Consider the following 23,853-nt stretch of genomic DNA (forward strand, 5'->3'; position numbering starts at 1 on the left):
GATAGCATCACCGATGCAATGAATATGAACTTGAGCACGCTCCGGGAGAGTGCACAGGACAGGAAGGCCTGGCGTGCTATGGTCCATGGGGTCACGAAGAGTCGGACATGACTGAACGACTGAACAACATGGTACTACATGTTACTAAAGTTACACCTAACAGTTTAACTTGTTTAACTATTTAGAAAATTATGCACATGCAATGGATGGATATCTGTTCTACCAAGACAGCCCTAAAGTTTCACAGAATGGTTTTCTTCATTTCTGTATATATTTAGGTATTTACATACAACTTTAAAAATACTTTACGAAGCATTTATCATGGTTTGGATGCAGAAATGTCTTGTGCAAGCAGAAAGGCAAGGGAGCTCTGCTGAATTCTCCTGACTTCTCCATCCCCCCCACAGCCCCCCTTGTTCCATCATACATGGTTTCAGTGGGGTCTCAACCCTCAGGAGCTGCTTGGTGGGTGAAGGGGACTATAGCAGGTGGGAGCAGGTAGGAAACCTGTAGTGCATGAGTGAAGTTCTGTTCATCTATCTCTGGATCCAACTCAACAAAAACTAATACAACAGCTAAAATCAATAAAAACCAGCAAGATTAAAATTTAGATTTCAGCAAAATTAGTTGGCAGCAGATTATCAAACAGGCTTACAGGCAAAACGAATCAAGTAAATATTTGCAAGCTTGGGGAAAGCAGCCAGTCCTAGGACTGAGGTCACCTCCCATAAGAAGGTATTACAAATTACTGGGGGCAACTACCAAGGTGGCCCTGCTTCAAGTGGAAGCAAATCAGGAATAACTGAACATTGGACCTGGCCAGGGCCGCTCAACAGATCTCAAAGCACACATGTACCCGTGTGCATATGGAAGAAGGTATTCCTTGAGATACTGCATACCCAGAGGAATTTATGTCAAAACCATCACCCTGAGTTGGGCCCAGAAACATACTGGAAGCCAGTTGTACAGTTAGATGGCAGATGTAATTTGTTTGTGCTGGCTTGCCCCAGGCAAAAGGTGATAGCAATATTCTGAACTAATTGAAGTTTCCAGACAGTCTTAAAGGCCAGCCCCACGCAGAGCACATTACAATAGTCTAGTCTGGAAGTCACCAAGGCACGAATGAGAGTGGATAACAGCTCAAGCTTATTCATGAGAGGGTTTTACCCTTAAAATAATTTTGAATGAATAAATGAATGAATGAATACATAAATAAACGTTTGCTCAGAAATAAGTTCCATTGATTTCAGTAGGACTTACTCATTAGTTAGTGCACACAGGAATGCACTTTAAAGTCTTTCTAGTTCAGGGGTGCAAAACCTCTCTTAGCCTGAGAGCCAAATTTCATTTTGGAGAAGTTCTCGGGGGCCACATTCCAGTGGTGGGTGGGGCCAAAGGCAACAGGGACAGGGTCAGAAGCCCAAAATCCCAGCGTATTTTAGCTTAAAGCTCTTATTGCTAGTAACTAAGCCTTAGGAGATGCATTTCGACATTTTTGAATGGGGAAAAAACATGGGGGGTTTTGACACCCCTGCTACACTGTCTGAAACAAGTGGTTCAAGAGCCTACTTCTAGTAACATACTTACAATGAATACTTCACTAACATTCAGTCTTTTATTCTAGCAGTCAGAGATTTCAGGGTTTCTCATAGAAATATGAGAATCCTGATCTCATATCCTGATCTATTCCAAATGTTCAGGTGACTCAAAACCATTTAAAACTAAGCTTAAATTTATTTTGCATATTTATGAACCAGATTGTGTGTGTGCCTTGTGCATGCATGTATGCTTGGAACATGATGTTGTAAATACAGAGGATGTGAAGGATCAGGGTAATAACATTCCTATGTGCAAAAAAAATACTAACAAAAGGAAGATTTTTAATTCAATACCAGCAGCTACAGAATTTACACGTATCCTTAAAAGTACAGAGGAACAAGACAGCAACATGAGTCAAAGTAACTTGTATCCTAAACTGAATAGGAACTCTTAAGAATAGTCTCTCAGAGTGTGGAACCCAGTTAATAAATCTCATTCTACCTACACCAGTGTACATGAGTGTACTGATGAGAATGTGAGCACCTTCATATATGAAGACTACACACCTCTAAGTGTGAATTGGTCACCACTGACAATGGAAGTATGCATAAGTGTACATGGGTTTGTCCTGAAAGAAGAATTGACAGAGACAGCATGATTGGATGACCATGTTCAGACAGTCCAAAATCAGACTAGGGAGAGTCTGATTTTATAGCTGCCAGAGAGTACTCCTAAAGAGCATATGAAGTTCTGCACACTTCAGATGCTGGCATCCAAACATAATACCTGAGACAGCTTCCTTAGGAAAACTGTACCCTTTTCCAAGCCACACTAAACAACTATGAAAAGAACGTTTACCTTGGAGGGATTTTAAGAAAGGCGGAATTGGCCAGGCTGACCAAAAGAAATAAGAAATATAGAGTGAGAGGTTTTTGAAATAATTTCAGTTTCCTACTCCAAGGTGGCCCCTGCAAGACTTACAAAAATGCTTTATAAATTAATTCTTACTAGTGCTGCTAGTGAGGTCTTAGTTCAGTGGTAGGGCACATGTTTTGCATATATAACATCATACATACATCTGGATGGCACTGCACTATCCCTGAAAAACCAGGTGTCTGGGGTTCTCCTGGACCTGCTGCTATCTATTCAGGTACAGGTAGTATTGGTGGTCAGGAGTGCCTTTTATCAGCTTTGGACCTATCTGGAGATGGCAGACCAGGCCACAGTCATTCATGTACTAGTTATTTCCAGATTAGGCTACTGTAATGCACTCTATGTGGGTCTGCCTTTGAAGATGGTTCAGAAGCTTCATCTGGTACAGAATGCAGCTGTCTGGTTGCTTGTGGTGGCTAAGTGATCAGAACATACAACACCTATTTTGTACTGGCGACACTGGTTGACAGTGTTCTTCTGGGGTCTATTCAAAGTACTGGTAGTTATCTTTACAGTTCTAAATGATTTGGGCCCAAGTTATTTGAAGGACCACCTACACATCTATGCTTGCTGGCAGGTACAAGAGGCAAGCCCTTTTCAGTGGTGGCGCCATCCCTATGGAATTCCCTCCTCTAAGATGTGCAGTTAGCTCCCTCACTGGTTAGCTTTAAATGGGACTTGATGAAATGGTGGTACATTGGATAGCTTCATTCAATTTTCATTTTTACGTCGATTTTTTTTAAAAATTGTGACTGTGAGTCTGAGAAGGAAATACTGGTCTTCTGATTCATGCAACACTGTGATGATCTAAACAAATTTTCATTGCATAAATAAAAAATTCTAGTCACTCACAACAGTAGGCAACTTAATTTCCATATGCCTGTTTTTGCATAGTCCCTTAACACCAAACAATTGCAAGAAATGACAACACAGAGATCCTAATAACCGAATAAAGGTGATTAGGCAAGGCACTATCTCTTAGTTTAGCTTATCTCACAGGGCTGATGTGAGGACAAAAGGGCCTAAGCCCACATATGCCACCCAGAGCTCCCTGAGGGAATGTTGGGATAAAAAATAATAATATCCACCTTCCGCATGTTGTCCATTTTTTAAAATTTGTTTGAAATAGGATAAGTTTTTATATTTTATGCACTGATCAAAAGGAACAACTAAAACCAGCATTGCAGAGCTACCCAGGAGCAGGAATAAATTGTTTTAGATGCTCATGGCATTATCTATATTTTACTGAGGTATCATTATCATTATCATTTTAAAAAATGAAATTCTCAAGGCACAATCACAAACAATTCCAACAAGAAGAAAAGGTGGAAGACAACAGAAGAAGCCAATGTGGCTTCACAAAAAGCTTAGGGATGACCTGAAAACAAAAAAGGACACATATAGGAAGTGGGAAGAAGGCCAAGTAACAAAGGAAGAGTACAGGCAGGTAGCACAGAATTGCAGGGATGGCGTCAGGAAGGCTAAAGCTGAGAACAAGCTGAGGTTAGCAAGGGATGCGAAAAACAACAAAAAGGCTTTCTTCAGCTACGTGCATAGTAAAAGGCAGAGGAAAGAAATGGTGGTTCAGCTATTAAATAAGGATGGAAAACGATAACAGATGACAAAGAAAAGGCAGAGGTGCTCAATTCCTACTTTGGCTCACTCTTCTCCCAAAAGAGGGTCTATGACCCCCCTGGCAAAGGCGAAGTACAGGCTGAAGGGGCAGGATTGCAGCTTGAGATCGATAGGCAGATGGTCAAGGAACACCGAATTACTTTGAATGAGTTCAAATCTCCAGGGCCAGATGAACTGCATCCTAGAGTCATAAAGGAACTGGCAGAAGAACTCTCAGAACCGCTGTCTATTCTCTTTGAGAAATCATGGAGGACGGGGGAAGTGCCAGATGACTGGAGGAGGGCTAATGTTGTCCCTATCTTCAAAAAGGGTAAAAAGGAGGAACCTGGGAACTACAGAACAGTCAGTCTGACATCAATCCCTGGGAAAATTCTGGAGCAGATGATAAAGCAATCCATCTGGAAGCACCTTGAAAACAATGCAGTGATTACTCGAAGCCAACATGGATTTGTCAAAAACAAGTCCTGCCAGATGAATCTGATCTCATTTTTGGATCAAGTAACCTCCCTTGTAGACCGTGGGAATGCTGTAGACATCATATACCTCGACTTCAGCAAAGCTTTCGACAAAGTGCCCCATGATATCCTGATGAGCAAACTAGCTTAAAGTGGGCTAGAAGAAACAACAATCCGGTGGATCCACAGTTGGCTACAGAATTGGACTCAAAGTATCAATGGGACCTTCTCAAACTGGAGAGAGGTAACAAGTGGGGTACCGCAGGGCTCAGTCCTGGGCCCAGTGCTCTTCAACATTTGTATTAATGACTTGGAGGAGGAGGTGCAGGGAATGCTGATCAAATTTGCAGATGACACAACATTGGGCGGGATAGCTAATACTTTGGAAGACAGAAACAAAATTCAAAGTGATCTGGATAGACTGGAGCGCTGGGCAGAAAACAACAGAATGACATTTAATAGGCATAAATGCCAAGTTCTGCACCTAGGAAAAAGAAACCAAATGCACAGTTACAAGATGGGGGTACGTGGCTCAACAACACTACAAGCGAGAAAGATCTTGGAATTGTTGTTGATCACAAGCTGAATATGAACCAACAATGCGATGTGGCTGCAAAAAAGGCGAATGCTATTTTGGGCTGCATTCATAGAAGCATAGCTTCCAAATCCTGGGAAGTACTAGTTCCCCTCTACTCAGCACTGGTTAGGCCTCATCTGGAGTACTGTGTCCAGTTCTGGGCACCACACTTGAAGAAGGATGCAGACAAACTGGAGAGGTTTCAGAGGAGGGCAACAAAGATGATCAGAGGACTGGAAACAAAGCCCTATGAAGAGAGACTGAAAGAACTGGGCATGTTTAGCCTTGAGAAGAGAAGACTGAGGGGAGATATGATAGCACTCTTCAAGTACTTGAAAGGTTGTCACAGAGAAGAAGGCCAGGATCTCTTCTTGATCATCCCAGAGTGCAGGACACGGAATAATGGGCTCAAGTTCCAGGAAGCCAGATTCCAGATGAACATCAGGAAAAACGTCCTGACTGTTAGAGCCAGTCAATGACTGTTAGAGCCAGGACAATGGAACAAATTACCTAGGGAGGTCGTGGGCTCTCCCACACTGGAGGCATTCAAGACGAGGCTGGACAGCCATCTGTCAGGGATGCTCTGACTTGGATTCCTGCACTGAGCAGGGGGTTAGACTCGATGGCCTTGTAGGCCCCTTCCAACCCTACTATTCTATGATTCTATCCCTAGTGAAGTGAGGCCTGAGATAGTTCCTAGTTGCAGAAGGCGACTACACTTAGCAGTGGTAAAATAGCAGAGAAGATCAACTCTTACATAATGAAAACTTCCATCCACTCTGCATAATTTTCTTGAACTTTAAATGTTAATGGAGTAAGATGGGTGAATTATAATAACATTTCTGCCTACACAAATATTTCCAACAGCAGACTTTTAGACCGCAATATTTATTTTCATAAATGCAGACTAAGTGAAAACCATCAGTTTCTCCTATAACATTTCAAAGCTTCCAACCAGACTATTAAAAAAAAAAAAATCATATCCTACATGTAAAGTCATATTCATTTGTTGGTGCTGCAGCTGAGTTGACAAATCCCCTCTCACACTGCACAAATGGCTAATGATTGCAAACTACCCATGTATATGCATGCAGCCAACAATACCCAAAGGTTCCTGAAGATTTTATAAAATGTTTAAAATGGCAAATTTATCAAATGGTTTGAAATGTCTATGAATTTATAAATCAAGGATGAAAGAGGTAATGAGCTTAATTTGTTCAGCACTGAGCATCATATGGCCCATGCAGATGTAACACTGGGTTCCTGTAAACCAGGGCTGTTGAACCTCTTTCAACCTGAGGGCCAAATTCAATTTCAGAGAAGCTCTTGGGGGCCGGATTCCAGTGGTGGGTGGGGCCAAAAAATACCAGCATATTTTAGCTTAAAGCTTTTACTGCCAGTAACTAAGCCTTTGGTGAGGCACTTCAACCTTTTAGAATGGGGGAAAACATGCAAAACTGGGAAACCACCAAACAGTTGACAGTTTGAAGTAAGGGGGTGGGGCCAGGGGAAGGGGACGTGGCTGCCTAGGGAACCCCAGAGGGCCATATTGGGAGTCCAGGTGGGCTAAATTTGCCTCCTGGTCCTGACGGTCTGCACCCCTGTTGTAAACTATGGTTTGCTAAACTGAGAACAAGCATGTACTCTCTTCCTCTCACGTTACATGTAGGGATGTCTTTCTAGCATTTGAATTGAACTCCCACAAATGCAAGTGCCCTTGAATGCCTGAGAGCAGAAGTGGGATGAACACAGCTCTGTGTGCAGCCTGCTGTGAGCAGGGCTGGGTTAGCCCCATCTTGTAAACACCCTAGGCTCTCCATTAATTTATGTTTAGACAGGGGAAGGCAAAGGAAATGGTGGCTTTGAGAGCCATTCCCTGGTGCAGCATCTTTTATGTCCCTGCATCCCTGATGGGAAAATGACCCTATGTGCATAGTTCCCCCTAATTAAAATGGCTCCCAGGGGCTGTCTCCTCCTCTGCTTTTCTGATGCCCAAAAGTAACTTAACGGGGAGTTCTGAGCAGGGGAAGTAGGCGGCAGAGCAGGTGCTTTACATGCATTCCTTCTGAACGTGCATAAATCCTTGACTGCTTTGAGGTGGGCTTAGGGATGCTCATGCATTCCCAGTTACACATGTGCTAATGCAAATGATGACTAACACAAATGCCTCATAAGCCTGGCTGATAAACCTTCTTCAAAACAATCTGGTTTACAGGGGAATCATGACTCATGAGTGGTGACCACGCAATGCAAAAGAATGGTTAATATTGGGAAAGGGAGAGGGGAAAATAACTCTAGAAAGGGATGGGGGAAGGGATGCGTGTTCACATCTGTTTGTTGTATTTAATTATTTGTAGTTTTAGCGTGAGCCACCTTGAGTACTCTTTGCTGCAGAAAGGTAGGATAAAAACCATTCAAATGAATTAATTAAAAGGCTGACTCCCAGTTTGCAAACCATGGTTCATCAGCAGCCGATATGGCATATGCACTAGGCCTATCTCACAAGGTAGTACAGCAGCAATTTATATTTGCATATTGTTTCATACTCCCCTTCTTCTCCAAGAAGTTCTAGGGAGAGGGTCAGTTTTCTTAGAAGGAGAGTATACTGGAAACTTATGGCGTGTTTGACATCCCCACTTACATACAAATATGCAAGCAGGCAAGCAAGCAAGTGGTAGCCTTTAAGGAGCACCAAAACAAACAGCACATCACTGTAGTCCCTCCTAACTCCCCTTTACCACCTGCAAAACAAATTATGCAAAACAATTTTTCTCAATTTGCCTTATAAAGGAGGGCACATAATTCCATTTTTCTTGTTGCACAAGCTGTTTGCATGGGTGTAACATTTTTAATATTTTAGCACTAAGTACATAAAGACTTCGGGATATCCCTGGTTTTCTTATTCTGTAGCACTGTATACTGTGACCTTAAAGCTGCAGCAACACACAATGCAACATAGCTCAACAGTCCCTTATTTTTGATATTTTTATACAGAAACCCATTAGATTTATAAAATGGAGGTGACACTACTGACTTCCTTGATCGGAAGGACCTGTATTTGTGAAATTTTGGAACACATTACAAAATATTTATTTTGTTCCTTGGGCTTTAATTGATTAACATGACAGAGCAAGAATTCTATACTTCTTGCACTGAATGGTTTTAACCTTTCTCAGTTAAGATTTTGTATGACTTTGTTTTACATGATTTACTATCCTGTAACTTGTTTGATAGTATTAATTGGTTATAAAGTAAAACAAAAGAGATATACCTCAGAAATTGTCAAGAGGCCATTAAGATACCGAGGGAGCTTTAAAATTACCTTTAATTTTACTTCTTCCAGTGAACGCCAGCATGAGTTCATTTAGTTTTCCTTTAATTTTTTTTAAGACTGCCGCAAACAGCCACATTTTTAATTACACAACTGAGTTACAAATTGAGTAGTAATCATACATAAAGAGGGGACTGCATTGGACCAGTAATGGGGAAGTGGGTGGTAGTGATGGTATGTGAAGAAGCTAAGTGCCTTTATATCCACCACTGCAAGAGCCAAATATCAAGAGTCAAGTTCAAATCTGAATTTACTGTAGGCCATCATGAGCAAAAATTACCTTTGATGTTCTTCTCCCAGTTCCCATCCATGCCTAACAAAAATACAACTGGTTCAAATAACAGAATCCGTACCTGACTTTGCTCAAAGCCAGAAATGTGTTCCTTATACAGCAATGATGAGGATATCCTGCATTTGATACTCAACCAGGTTAACGGTCCCAGCTTTACTATAACCAATTAAATGAGAATAGCCATAAAAGTGCAGATACTACCATAGGGTAATAAACTAGACCTTATCGTTGACAGCGGTGTGCATTACTAACTTCAAACTCATTCCTTGTCCTAATCCATCAGAAACTTCCTGGCTTTAATAGGCTATAAATGGCAGAAGCTTTGAAGTCCAAGGATTAGGAGCCGTAATAGACAGACTGAATGAAAGACTTAGTGAAGCCAAGTTCTGCTGTCCTACCAAAGAACTGGGTGGAACAAACTGTATGCATTTGAATTAAAACAAATTAAACTAAACCCCCCTACAACAGACCAGGAGATTCCAGAAGCTATCCAAGTGTTAAAAATACATAGATGAAGGGGGTAGCTGGCGGTCACATAAGAAAGTTATTAAAATACATACCTATTAGAAAGCAATGCTAGATAACTCTCAGTAAGGAAACAAACCTATGACCTTCAGGGCCAATTATTTTTCACATCAATGATTTAAAGATGTTTTCAATACTATATAAACCAAGAAAGGGTTTTACGATAAACTACTGTAATGAACAGAGTTTTAAGCTTTAAAATGGTTAAATATTACTTGACAATATCTGTTTTGCTATCAATTAGTTTGGCTTCATACAAACCTCAGGATTAAATAAATGAACATATAGTGGTAGGGGAGAGACAGTAAGAAGCTGCCTGAGCTAAAGTAGCCAAGTGATTGTTCTGTACAGTTCTCAAGTTATGGGCCATTTACACATTTTGTAACAATGCTTCAGTTATATAATTTATTTTGAAAAATGCTATATCCACCCTCTTCACTCCAAAAGTGGGGTCCAGAGCAGTGCAGAAAGCTAACATAATATATCAACAATTAAAAAAACAGTAAAACATCAATCCAAAAATGTGAGGGGATGAAAAACAGTTCATCAACCAGCTAAAAATCTTACCACTATGTTAAAAACCAATTAAAATACCTAGGGAGATAAAAACCTTTTAACCTGGTGCCTAGAAGAATACAACATTGGCACCAGGCGAATACCCTGGAAGGACAACCCAGAGTAAAAAATGACAAAACAGTAGCATAAAATTACAGATAAAATGACCAATCACGGGTTAATTAATTAACCCATGGTTGATCAGGGCTGTGAACAACTGAGTGTGCTGCCTCCGCCCATTCGTCGCTTCTGCTTTGCATCTGGTTTAGCATCAGGAATGCACCGTGTGGCATTACTGTCATCCCACTGGTTGTCATTACGTGCAAACCGGGTCAAAAATAACCTAACAGATTTTTTCTCCCTAGTAGCTTAAATGGTTTAAAAAATTCTGGGAGAATACATAGATCTTTGTTGTTGTTCAGTTGTTAAGTCACATCCGACCCTTTGTGACCCCATGGACCATAGCACGCCAGGCCTTCCACTCTCTCCCAGAGTGTGCTCAAATTCATATTCATTGCATCGGTGATGCTATCTAGCCATCTCATCCTCTGCCATCCCCTTCTCCTTTTGCCTTCAATCTTTCCCAGCATCAGGATCTGTTCCAGGGAGTTTTCTCTTCACATTAGGTGGCCAAAATATTTGAGCTTCAGCATCTGGCCTTCCAATGAGCACTCAGGGTTGATTTCCTTTAGGATTGACTGATTTGACCTCCTTGCAGTCCAAGGGACTCGTAAGAGTCTTCTCCAGCACCACAGTTCGAAAGCATCAATTCTTCGGCGCTCAGCCTTCCTTATAGTCCAGCTCTCACAGCCATACATTACTACTGGGAAAACCATAGCTTTGATTAGACGAATCTTTGTCAGCAAGGTGATGTCTCTGCTTCTTACTATGCTGTCTAGGTTTGCCATAGCTTTCCTCCCAAGGAGCAAGCATCTTTTAATTTCATGGCTACAGTCACCGTCTGCGGTGATCTTGGAGCCCAAGAAAATAAAATCTGTCACTGCTTCCATTTCTTCCCCTCCTATATGTCAGGAAGTGATGGGGCCAGATGCCATGATCTTCGTTTTTTTAATGTTGAGTTTCAGACCAGCTTTTGCACTCTCCACTTTCATCCTCAACAAGAGGCTCTTTAGATCCTCTTCGCTTTCTGCCATTAGGGTGGTATCGTCTGAGTATCTGAGGTTGTTGATAATTCTCCCGGCAATCTTAATTCTGACCTGTGATTCATCCAACCCGGCGTTTCTCATGATGTACTCTGCATATAAATTAAATAAGCAGGGTGACAATATACAGCTTGTCGTACACCTTTCCCAATTTTGAACCACTTGGTTGTTCCATGTCCGGTTCTTACTGTTGCTTCTTGTCCCTCGTACAGGTTTCTCAGGAGACAGGTAAGGTGGTCTGGTACTCCATCTCTTTAAGAATTTGCCTTTAAGAACAGGGTGGACTAGGACAGAGAAAGTTGGCCCAACAAGTAATTGAGCCCTAAGGGCTTTGAAGGTAAGTCATTTTGAACTGAGCTCAGAAATGGACCAGGAGTCAGTGGAGCATTTCAAACATTTCTTAAATTTAAAGAATTTAAATCATTTCTTTTTAATGAAATGTTTAAAAACATTTAAAACATTTCTTAAATTTAAAGAGGAAAAAAGGTAAACCCACCCTTGCCACATTGTCTACAAGTACTCCCACCCAGAAGTAATGTGATTTTTGCCTTCCTCTGTATGTCCCCGATATTCTCTCCTCAAGCAAAGGGCTGGATGTGCCTGATCTCATCTGATCTCAGAAGCTAAGCAGGGTCAGCCCTGGTTAGTACTTGGATGAGAGACTGCCTGGGAATCAGGCTTCCTGAACTGAGCATGGTTTGGACTCGATGGTCGTTTAGGCCCATTCCAATCCTATGATTCTATGAACTTTCATGAAGAAAGGGGCAAGGGGAGAATCACACCCAGCCTTAGTTACACTACCTCTTTCACACAGGTTATCTGGGCGACCATGACAATTTGTGCCAAAATCCAGCCCAAGACCAGCTTGAAATGGATTCAGATCATCAATCTCATCCAAGAGTGTCTGAAGTTGCCCAGAAACTATCCACTGAAGCTCCTTGACCAAGAAGGCTGAGGGGAGATATGACAATGCTCTTCAAGTACTTGAAAGGTTGTCACAGAGAGGAAGGCCAGGATCTCTTCTTGATCATCCCAGAATGCAGGACATGGAATAATGGGCTCAAATTACAGGAAGCCAGATTCTGGCTGAACATCAGGAAAAACTTCTTTCAATACGACAATGGAACCAATGACCTAGGGAGGTGGTGGGCTCTCCCACACTGGAGGCATTCAAGATGAGGCTGGAGAGCCATCTGTTAGAGATGCTCTGACTTGGATTCCTGCACTGAGAAGGGGGTTGGACTCGATGGTCTTATAGGCCCCTTCCAACCCTACTATTTTATGATTCTATGAAGGGGATTTTCACAACCAGCCAGTAAATGTTACAATACTTGGTGTTCAGAAGGCTTATCTCTAGGAGTGACCTCATAGTTAACTCTTTTAACGTGACTGGGACCACTCCAGGGGTGAAATCCAATGTCGTATGACAGGATTTTCTCTTCCTCTCCTCCCCACTGCAGTCCATGAACATCCCAATCTGTTCCAGAGGACCTCCCAAATCTGCTCTGGAGCAGATTTTGAGGGTGTGCAGGGGACTGCAGGTGGGAGGGGGAAGCCGTTCCACCAGTGGGAACACTTAATTGGATACCACTCCAGGCATTTGTTACCTCCTGGACCCAGCCAGTCAGTCCTCTTCTACTAGATATAATAAGCCAAGAGGGGCAATGGGCAAGTAAAGAAATGGTAAGCTGGACCCTTCCAAGTACCTTGTCTACATCCTCATGCTGCAACTCATCTCACAAAACAGGACTAGAGACAGCGCTCTAGATACCTCCATAGACTGTGCTGCACAGTTTGTAGCAGCAAGGTTGAAGGGACTGTGAGTAACTTTATCCTTAAAGGGCTTAGGAAACATGTCAAGGCATACCTCCTTTACATCACTCTACAGGTCAAGGTTTGGAGGATTTCTGAGGGGGTAGCTTGGTTTAATACCCCGCTTCCCCCTTTAGCGGTATAGCCCATCAGCAGAGATTAATTTCTGCCAGTCCTGGCCCTTGGCAATTTGCCTCCTTATTTTAATTCACACAGACAAAAGCAAGGTTGAAAATGGCTATTATAACAAGGAAGAGATATATGTAAGAAGTGCGGTTACTTTCCAAAACACCATCATACATTTAAAATCAAGCAAATCAAATGTATACAACACATCATGTTACACATTTATATTACAGACATATATAGAAATATAAGTAGACTTGTAAATTCAATCTGTTCATAGCAAGAACACTCCCTTTGTTCAGCACTGGCAGATAAATCTTTGAAAAGATTTAATACAACATATGGGTTTAAGCAATAATTGCATGAGACATCTAAAATGTATTGTTATTTAAATTTCATTAAAAGGGGAGTTTCTTTAACTTACTCATTCTTTAACTTATTTTAGGTAGAATTTGCTCTATTCATAATAAAAATAGTACAATGAAACATTTAAAGGTAATGGATAGTGCTTGGAAAAGCAACGCACTCTGACACATCAGAGTTGCTCCTGAAAGGAAACCTAACTGTTAAAGAATTGCTAAATTTTTCATGACTGGTTTGGCAGAGAAGAAAAACTTCCACTGGAAAATATATCTGTGGTTGCTTTTGAGTTTATGGCTGAAAAGAGCAGCACCCATTATTTTATTTTAAGTGCATATTTTCCTTTTATAGTAATATTTCACAACTTGCCAACTGAGTGATCCAGTTCGTGATTTTGAAAATCTGATCATGGAATTGTTTAAGTTGTTTAAGGAGGTTAGGAAAGAGAAATAGTTGTAAGAATTATAGAAACAGTGCTTTGAACCACTCCATCATGTATTTGGATTTCTATTTTGCTTTTTCCCTGGGGTGGTTATATATAAATTAATACATTTCAAAATAAATATTTGCCATAACCAACTTAAACCCTGGGCACTAAAAACAAAACATGGGCTTCAACTCCCATCTCCCCTAGCCAGCATGGCCCAGGTTGGGCACCAGGTTTGGGAAGCCTGGCTTAAAGCTTTAGACTTGGGGAGAATTCTTAAAGAAATTGAGTTTCACAACTGATGGGCAATCACAAAGAATATCTCTCCCAGTGTCCTTCCCATTCAAAAACAGGTGCACTAATAGTACATTCAGTAGTGGTCTCCAAAGTGTATTGGACCCTAAGCTGTTAAGGGCTTCATACAACTTACCTTCTGGTGGAATTTTATTCTGGTTGTTCCAAACTACTAACAACTTGGAAAGGCTTGGCACCTTTGAGACTTCAGTGATGACTCTAAAGAGACTCTCAACACGATCGTAGGTCAGGACAATAGCGGTGAAACCTTGTGACTGAGGTGGGATCAATGGAAGGAAGAGTGGATTGCTCACGCTGCTCCATTTCTGTAAAAGGAAAGATGGAAGATCAAACGAAGGTCTCTTTAAGCTATAACAGGGAAGTACATACATCAAATGCAATTTCCATAGTTAAGGCCGATCAGATCGCTTTAATAAACACCTTAACTGCTTTTGGAGTTGGGTGGGGACTAGCCTTCTAAAAGCTTTCTTTTGTGAAAGGATAGTGTTGTCTGCTAAACTTAAGTATATTCTATGTATTTTCAGGTCATGACCAAACCACCAAGTACATTCAGGTATGTTGGAAAAAAAGCAGAGGGAAAGGTTAGAGGAAGGCACACTTGAGGGTTTTAAAACTCAGCTAACCTGGCTTGCTTCTTCCCTACATCTCTTTCCAAAAGGCAGCTTAACCTTTATATTAATTCAGACTAGGCCAACAAACAGAAAACCATCCTAGTGCCACAATTTCTGGGGGGAAATTAAGTAAAAGAGAGGCAAATTCATAAACTTGACACAAAATGGGCACAAATAGAAAGGAAATTACACTCCTGGTTCAATGCAGAAGGATAAAATGTGAACTTTGACAAAAACAGGTTTGTTCTATGGTTTTAGACAGTCTACCATTGAAGCATTTGGAAAAAAAAATGCAAGAAGAGAGGCAAAGATCAACTTCAATGTTATTTACTTTTTATATTAATGAGAATATCCCCTAAATAGTTTTTGAGGACTTATTTTTGACTACTGCCAACATAAGGAAGTGAATTATGCTGGTATAGCTGCAGACTACAGGAGCAACAGGGACCATGAGATGGAATCACTCCAGAAGGCATTTCCCTTTACCACTTCCAGTGACTGTCTAGTGACAATTAGAATAACAGAATATACTTAGTGAAAGGGCAGATAAATTAATGAAGTTCTTAGGAAACATTTAAAATCTGCCCCTATAAAAAACACTAGGGATAGTTGTAGCTGGCCAGTGCGCTTTTCATTCACTTCAGGCTTGCACAGGCCCTGTTCCTGTTTATTGTTATGTATTTTATCAGTCCCCTTCATGGATCACTGCCTTGTTGTGGCGAAGGGGCTTGCGTAACTCAGTGAAGCCATAAGCTATGCCGTGCAAGGCCACCCAAGACGGACAGGTCATGGCAGAGGGTTCTGACAAAATGTGGTCCACTGGAGAAGGAAATGGCAACCCACTCCAGTATTCTTGCCAAGAAAACCCCATGGAATGTATCACAAGGCTAAAAGATATGACGCCGGAAGATGAGCCCCTCAGGTCGGAAGGTGTCCAATATGCTACTGGGGAAGAGCAGAGGGTATTTCCAAGTAGCGCCAGAAAGAGTGAAGCGGCTGGGCCAAACCCGAAAGGACACTCAGCTGTGGATGTGTCTGGTGGTGAAAAGAAAATCCGATGCTGTAAAGAACAATATTGTTCAGGAACCTGGAATGTCAGATCAATGAATCAAGGTAAGCTGGAGGTGGTCAAACATGAGATGGCAAGATTGAACATCGACATCTTGGGAATCAGCGAACTAAAATGGACAGGCATGGGCGAATTTAATTCAGGTGACCATCATATCTACTATTGTGGGCAAGAATCCCTTAGAAGAAATGGAGTAGCACTCATAGTCAACAAAAGGGTGGGAAAAGCAGTACTGGGGTACAATCTTAAAAATGATAGAATGATCTCAGTACGAATCCAAGGCAAACCATTCAACATCACAGTAATTCAAGTCTATGCCCCAACCACTGAGGCCGAAGAAGCTGAGGTTGATCGGTTCTATGAAGACCTACAACACCTTCTAGAACTAACACCAAAAAAAGACGTCCTCTTCATCATAGGGGATTGGAATGCTAAAGTAGGAAGTCAAGAAATCACTGGGATAACAGGCAGTCATGGCCTTGGTGTACAAAATGAAGCAGGACAAAAGCTAATAGAGTTTTGCCAAGAGAACATGCTGATCACAGCAAACACTCTTTTCCAACAGCACAAGAGGCGACTCTACACATGGACATCACCAGATGGTCAATATCGAAACCAGATTGATTATGTCCTTTGCAGCCAAAGATGGAGAAGCTCCATACAGTCAGTCAAAACAAGACCTGGAGCTGACTGTGGCTCAGATCATGAGCTGCTTCTTGCAAAATTTCGGCTTAAATTGAAGAACGTCGGGAAAACCACTAAACCGTTCAGGTATGACCTAAATCATATCCCTGATGAATATACAGTGGAGGTGAGGAATAGATTTCAGGGATTAGACCTGATAGACAGAGTGCCTGAGGAACTCTGGACGGAGGTCCGTAACATTGTTCAGGAGGCAGCAACGAAATCCATCCCAAAGAAAAAGAAATGCAAGAAAGCAAAGTGGCTGTCTGATGAGGCTTTACAAGTAGCTCACGACAGAAGGGAAGCGAAAAGCAAGGGAGAAAGGGGAAGATATACCCAACTGAATGCAGAGTTCCAGAGAATAGCAAGGAGAGACAAGAAGGCCTTCTTAAGTGAACAATGCAAAGAAATCGAGGAAAACAACAGAATGGGAAAGACTAGAGATCTCTTCAAGAAAATCGGAGATCTCAAGGGAACATTTTGTGCAAAGATGGGCATGATAAAGGACAAAGAAGGCAGGGACCTAACAGAAGCAGATGAGATTAAGAAGAGGTGGCAAGAATACACAGAAGAACTATACAGGAAAGATATGAATGTCCCTGATAGCCATGATAGTGCGGTCATTGAACTTGAGCCAGACATCCTAGAGAGTGAAGTCAAGTGGGCCTTAGGAAGCATTAGTAACAATAAAGCTAGCGGAGATGACAGTATTCCAGCCGAGCTATTTAAAATCCTAAAAGATGATGCTGTTAAAGTGCTGCATTCAATATGCCAACAAATCTGGAACACTCAACAGTGGCCACAAGACTGGAAAAGGTCAGTTTACATTCCAATTCCAAAGAAGGGCAACGCCAAAGAGTGTTCAAACTACCGCACCATTGCGCAGAGTGCAAAAGCTGGTTTGAAACTCAACATTAAAAAAACTAAGATCATGGCATCTGGCCCCATCACTTCCTGGCATATAGAAGGGGAAGAAATGGAAGCAGTGACAGATTTTACTTTCTTGGGCTCCAAGATCACCGCAGACGGTGACTGTAGCCATGAAATTAAAAGATGCTTGCTCCTTGGGAGGAAAGCTATGGCCAACCTAGACAGCATAGTAAGAAGCAGAGACATCACCTTGCCGACAAAGGTCCGTCTAATCAAAGCTATGGTTTTCCCAGTAGTAATGTATGGATGTGAGAGCTGGACTATAAGGAAGGCTGAGCGCCGAAGAATTGATGCTTTCGAACTGTGGTGCTGGAGAAGACTCCTACGAGTCCCCTGGACTGCAAGGAGGTCAAATCAGTCCATCCTAAAGGAAATCAACCCTGAGTGCTCATTGGAAGGACAGATAATGAAGGTGAAGCTCCAATATTTTGGCCACCTAATGCGAAGAGAAAACTCCCTGGAAAAGACCCTGATGCTGGGAAAGACTGAAGGCAAAAGGAGAAGGGGACGGCAGAGGATGAGATGGCTAGATAGCATCACCGATGCAATGAATATGAACTTGAGCACGCTCCGGGAGAGAGCGCAGGACAGGAAGGCCTGGCGTGCTATGGTCCATGGGGTCACGAAGAGTCGGACACGACTGAACGACTGAACAACAACAACAATTTTATCAGTGTTGTTTCAGTTTTGTTGGATTTGTTGTATTTTTTATGTTTATGGGGTTTTTTTGGTGATTCATAAGTGGCCACTCTAGTGGGGGTGGGGTGGGCAGTAAGGGGTCATCTGTGTATGCAGGACCTTTGAATATCATCCACTCTAGAGAACAGGGTGGGTGACTGCGGGATGTCTGGAGGCCATTTTAGGCCTCCTGGACTCACCCCCAGGCTGCACCCCCTGTGGGCACCCAATTTGTTCTTTAAAAAATGGTGTATGTAGCAGCTATGGAGTGTTAAAGCTTGCGTACAACCAAATTTTGACCCTTCGGGGGTTCTGTAGCTGCTATGGATGCCATTTTCTTAAAAACACCCCCTCTCGATAGTGAGGGCAGCGGGATGGCAGGGACCACAATAGGGAGTTTGTGTTTCCCACCCCTACTGTAGAATTTTGCAATAATTTGAATAGTACTGGAAAGGGAAACAATACTTATTGGTGTACAGTTATCTACTATGGTTCAAGGTAGGTGGTATAATAATGTAAGAATCTTTGAATTTCTTCTTTCGCAGACTTCTTCTAGTTCCTCTAATATGCCAGTTTTCCCTGGGCAGCAAGTTTTTTGCATTGCTGTTATTTTTTTTTAAATGTGGAAGAGCAATCATGCAATGCTCCACCTAGACTCTAAAGAAGTACAGTCCCAAGAGGGTTTTACCATGTACTCTTGCTGAATGTGCCTATTGGCCATTAAAATGACTTTGAGTGCAGAAAAATAACTTGTCTTGAAAGAAACAAACACATATAGCAAGACCCACACATACACAAGGGTATGAGTATAATCTTCTCTAAAGTAGAAAGAAAGCGCTGACATCAACTAAGTCAGGTTTCACAGTGATTTAGGTTAATGAAACACCAATCAGACTTTCAGTGCCCAATACTGCAGAAATAATTTAATACTGAGATGAATTACTAATAGCATTGTGCACAAACCCCTGGGTTTCCTGGGATATGTCAAAGGCGTAGGAACATCTATCTTAAGGAGCACCTCCAACAACACCAGGGACGCCACTCAATGAGATTGGCCTCGGTAGGCCTTCTGTCTGTCCCATCAGCCAGGACAGTTAGGCTGGGGAGGACTAGGGAGAGGGCCTTTTCTATGGTGGCCCCCAGTCTGTGGAATTCCCTCCCTAGTGACCTCCACCATGCCCCTCTTTGATGAGCTTTCACCAGGCTTTAAAAACCTGGCTGTTCAGGCAGGCATTTGGGGTAGGTTAGGGTTTTTTTTAGAGCAGTGTTGTTTTGTTATGTTGTTTGGTTCAGTTGATTACGTAAATTTGTTGTATTTCGTGTTGTTATTAGTACTGTGTGCCGCCTAGAGTGGCTTGGGTAGCTGGCCAGATGGGTGGCTAAATAAATCTAATAAACAAACAAACAAACATGGGCACATAGGAAGCTGCCTTATACTGAGTCAGAAGCAGTGTCCATCGAGCACAGTATTGTCAACACCAACTGGCAGCGGATCTCCAGGGTTTTTTCCAGCTCGACCTGGAGACACCAGGGATTGTACCTGGGACCTTCTGCATGCAAAGCATGTGCTCTACCACTAAGCTATGGCCCCTCTCCTCAATTGTATTTCAATTGCTGGTATGGCATTAACATGATTATAGCTGCATTTGAGGATGTTTATTTGAAACATTTATATCCTGCTGAATTAACAGTGTGATGCGGCAGCTAAAAGGCTTACTGCAATTCTAGGGTGCACAAGTATTGTGCCAGGTAACGGTCCCACTCTATTCTGCCTTAGTCAGAGCTCACTTGGAGTATTGTGTCCAGTTCTTGGTAAGGATATTGACAAACTGGAACATGTCCAGAGATGAGTGACAAAGATCGTGAGGGACTAGAGATCAAGTCAAATGGGGAAAGGCTGAAGGAGATAGGTATGTTTAGCTGGAGAAGAGATGATATGATAGCTATCTTCAAATATCTGAAGGGCTGCCACATATATGATAGCGCAAATTTGTTCTCTGTTGCTGCAGGGGGTAGCACTTGAACCACAGGTTCAAATTTTAAGAAAAAGGATTTAGATTAACTATTAGGAAGAGCTTCCTGAAAGTATTAAGTTGTTCGACAGTGGAACAGATTGCGATGGAAAGTGGTGGATCCTCCTTCATTAGAGGTTTTAAAGCAGAGGTTGGATGGCAACCTGCAGTGGTGGATTTCCTGCATCAGCAGGGGTGAGACTAGATGACCTTGAGGTCCCGTCCAACTCAGTGATCCAGTTTGCATGATCAAAAAAGGTCATGGTGGCTTGTTTAAATCGGTGGTGTCTGCCAGCGCATGCCGGGCATCATTAACCGGATTACCTGCCTGGGCATGGTTGGCTTGTTTTAGGGGGAGACAACCCTGAAATAATCCATGGGCTGTTGTTGGAATGTTTAAGGGTTGTTTCCCCCTTAAGCAAGCCGGGTTCGGACAACAAAATAAACCACGCTCAGATGAGTAATTAGGCTAATGGTGCATGGATTGCACCGCCAATTTAAACAAGCTACCATGACTTATTTAAGTCAAGGTGGCTTGTCTGCTTGTGTGAACCAGCCCTATGATTCTATACTTTTCTTCTGCAAAATTAAAAGCATCAAAGACTCAAATATTAATAAAAAATGAGAGTATCAATAAAATTTGAGAAAATGACAGCAAACCTAAGCTGATGCATGCAGCAAAAACAAGCAAGCAAACAGCACAGCAGAATCTGATCATGAAGCTCAACAGCAATAAGAAACAAGAGAACCACAGTCTTCTCAAAAGCTTCTCCAGAAAAGGGTGCAACTGGCATACTATCAAGCTAGTAAAAAAGCTGGTATGTTGTTTTAGGAAAATTAGTATCTTTCTTTAGAAAGATGTGAAGTTTTCCAAAACATTCCTTGAGGCATCTGAAAAAACATTACAAGCAACACTGTCTCTTTCAAGCTTGCCACTAGCAATGGCAAGCTGGAGTGCCTACTGGCTGGTAAATTTGCTACTAAAATTGATGAAAAGGGGGTCCTATTCAGAAATAAACGGCTTTGATTTGGTTCTCGTTCTTCAGCTGGTCAATGAATGTATGTTCCATGAACACAGCACAAACGATGGACAGGACAGACAAATGACAAATGGAAATGAAGCAACAGAAGGTTCCTGTAGCTCATTACAGATTGTGCTTCCATAATTCCAGCAGCAAAGCTTTGCAGCTACTGAAAATGTAGCAAATGTCCCAGCCTCATTACTACTGATCCCAATAAATTTGTTTCTGAAGTGAACAATATTGTAAAGACAGCATTTCACCTTGATATTACAACTGTGACAGAAATTCGGATAGTATATTTAACACGTTTTCCTTACATTTCTAACACCTTTCTGAATAATGTCTGGTCCGGATAATGAGATTTAAGGTCTAGACAGCTGTGCCATTTCATTGAACGTACACTACTCTATGATTGAGATGTGCTCAAAAAGAGGAGGGGGGGAGAATAGAAGAAGCCTCTTTTATATTAAGTAGGTATGTTATTTTTTATGGTACTGGCAAAGAATGACTGAACTAGGTGAATGAATATGTTCTGCTGCCCTGCCATCCAACAGCAAACCCAAAACAATTGAGTCCCCTCCATTTGAGAGTAACATTTCAAAAGGGCATTTAGGCATTGCTGAAGCACCATTAAGAGCCAGCCCCCTGCTGCCTGCCTGAACAGTGTGTCTACAGTCTGGGACCTCTTGACCTCACTTTCGGCAGGAAATTGGGCAAATTCAAACCTCCATGATTTACTTGTGTCTTTCAGACTTCTGTTAGAGAAAGGCAAACAATGTAGGTAATTAACTCAACAGAAGCCTAATTAAATCCCTGTTATGGAAGCAGGGCATGAAATTGATGGTGACATAAGGAAGGTTCTTCCTAACAACGGAGAATGCAACAGCAAGTATTCGTTTCAGGCACATCCAGTCCTTCACCTATCCGAGACCCAAATGAATGCTCATTTGCGCCTCCCCACCAAAGCAACTGGTATTGATGATGTAATCATCCATCACTTTCTTTGACAAAGTGCTGACGTTCAGCTATGGCTAAGACAATCATACCCTACACCCCCTTTCTGCACCCTCAACCAGCTAATATTCATTACAGGAGCCATAGTAATTAACCCAAGACTGATAGGCTATTTATTGTGAATCAGTTTTATGCACAAGCCATATCAAGTTGCAAGCATCAACTTGGCAACAATGATCTCACATTGCTTCGTCTGGCATTCCTGGCTCTTTGACAGCGGTCTCCTTTCCGCAGACAGCAACAGAAGCCAAAGCACTAGAATCCAGAACCCAAGTGGGAGGCTGGGAAATTGGCCTAACTTTGGTGATTTTTTTTTTTAAGACCATCTCCACAAGAAGCAACTCATTTGTGTCACATTGCCATTAGCAAACGACTTTTTTTAAAAGTTTCCATTTGCTAGTGGAGAATTTATTTCCTTTGCTTCAGACTAATTTTTTTTCTGCTTTAACTGCCTGCAGCCTTCTATTTTAAGAGTCAATCAAGGAATGAGAAAGGTACCAAAGGAACTTGTGGAATTCCCTTCCCCAGAGATACTTAGGAACAGACATAACCTAAGAGGGAAAGAGAAAAACCTATCAGAGAAAAACTAATCTTGTAAGAACTGAGTAAGAATATAATGTGGCAAATTTCCCAATAATTACTTTATAAATAAGCTCATTTTTTGTAATTATCTCCAAAACAAATAGCTCAGCACCAACAGTTGAAGCAACTAAAAATACAAATAGTAACAACCCAAAATTAAAATAATTAATTGTAATAACAATAACACGCTAACAGCATGACACCCAAAATTAAGAACACCACCGAGATCTCAAGTGGAATAAACTTGCAGACAGCAAGCAAGAGTACAAAAAAGAGAAGGTGGCCGTATTTTAAGATAATCCATTTATCAAAGCATTTCATGTATCTCTGTAACCATGGCACATGTCTGCCTGCCTTCTGCTCCACTAAACCATAATATGTGTTTGTTGATTCTGGGTTGTTGTGATGTGTGACCATGGATGTGCTAACAAACCACGGGTTGTTAACAACAAACAACCTAGAAAGAGAACCCATGGTTTGTTGTTGGGCTGTGAACTCTGGGTTGTTTAAACTCTGGGTTGTCATTACATGAAAACACAGAACCGTGGGTTGTTCATGGGTTGTTTCACCAGGCTACAAAGGCAGCAGACAAGACCAGTAAAAAAACCCATTCTCTCTACATGCCAGTACTACAGCACTGCAAAGGTATTTGGGATACAAGGAAGTAGCAGTCGAAAGAGGAGTGAAGCAAACAACACTGGGATTGAGAAAATAAACCACTGTTTGTTCAATTGTCTGCCAGACAAACCCTGGGTAGGGAAACAAACCATGTGTTAAATAACTGTTGGGTTAGTGTTATGTGCAAAGCAGGACTGTGAAAAAGCTCAGAGAACTTGTATTTGAAGAAACTGCAACTTTCATGTCTGGAAGAACCCAGTACCATCACTACTCCTTCCTCCCGGGAATACAATGAAGAAACAGACAGAAAGACTGTCAAGTAGGCAGGCTAGAGTGCTATATGTGACAGCAGCTGTCGGCAGGCCAATCTTTCCTTTATCACACATTAGCAAATCGTAACCTTATGTGACTAGAAATAAAGTGGGGAAGAACACAGGGACCTGTGATAAGGGGCATTCGGAGGCAGTGGAGCTATAAGAAGTATGAAAGAAGCAGCGAGGGAAGGGATGGAAAGCTTGGAAGGCATCAGCAAGGACTGAGGAAGAAGAGTCAGAGAGACTAGGAAAGAAGGTCCAAGCTTTAGACTCC

The 23,853-nt window shown here is 41.9% G+C and overlaps 1 protein-coding gene across 2 annotated transcripts in view; it reads right to left on the bottom strand.

The window, feature by feature from the left end:
• Positions 1 to 23,853, bottom strand: part of EXT2 (exostosin glycosyltransferase 2) — a 137,979-nt gene that overhangs the window by 34,354 nt on the left and 79,772 nt on the right. For both annotated transcript variants that reach the window (XM_084850909.1, XM_084850915.1), the window contains exon 9: positions 14,161 to 14,350. In XM_084850909.1, coding sequence (XP_084707035.1) covers positions 14,161 to 14,350 — 190 coding nt within the window. The remainder of the gene's footprint in view (positions 1 to 14,160; positions 14,351 to 23,853) is intronic.

Source organism: Heloderma suspectum, chromosome 1, assembly GCF_057233095.1.
Source record: "Heloderma suspectum isolate Gila_16-S chromosome 1, 16-S_ref, whole genome shotgun sequence".
NCBI classification, from domain to species: Eukaryota; Metazoa; Chordata; class Lepidosauria; order Squamata; family Helodermatidae; genus Heloderma; species Heloderma suspectum.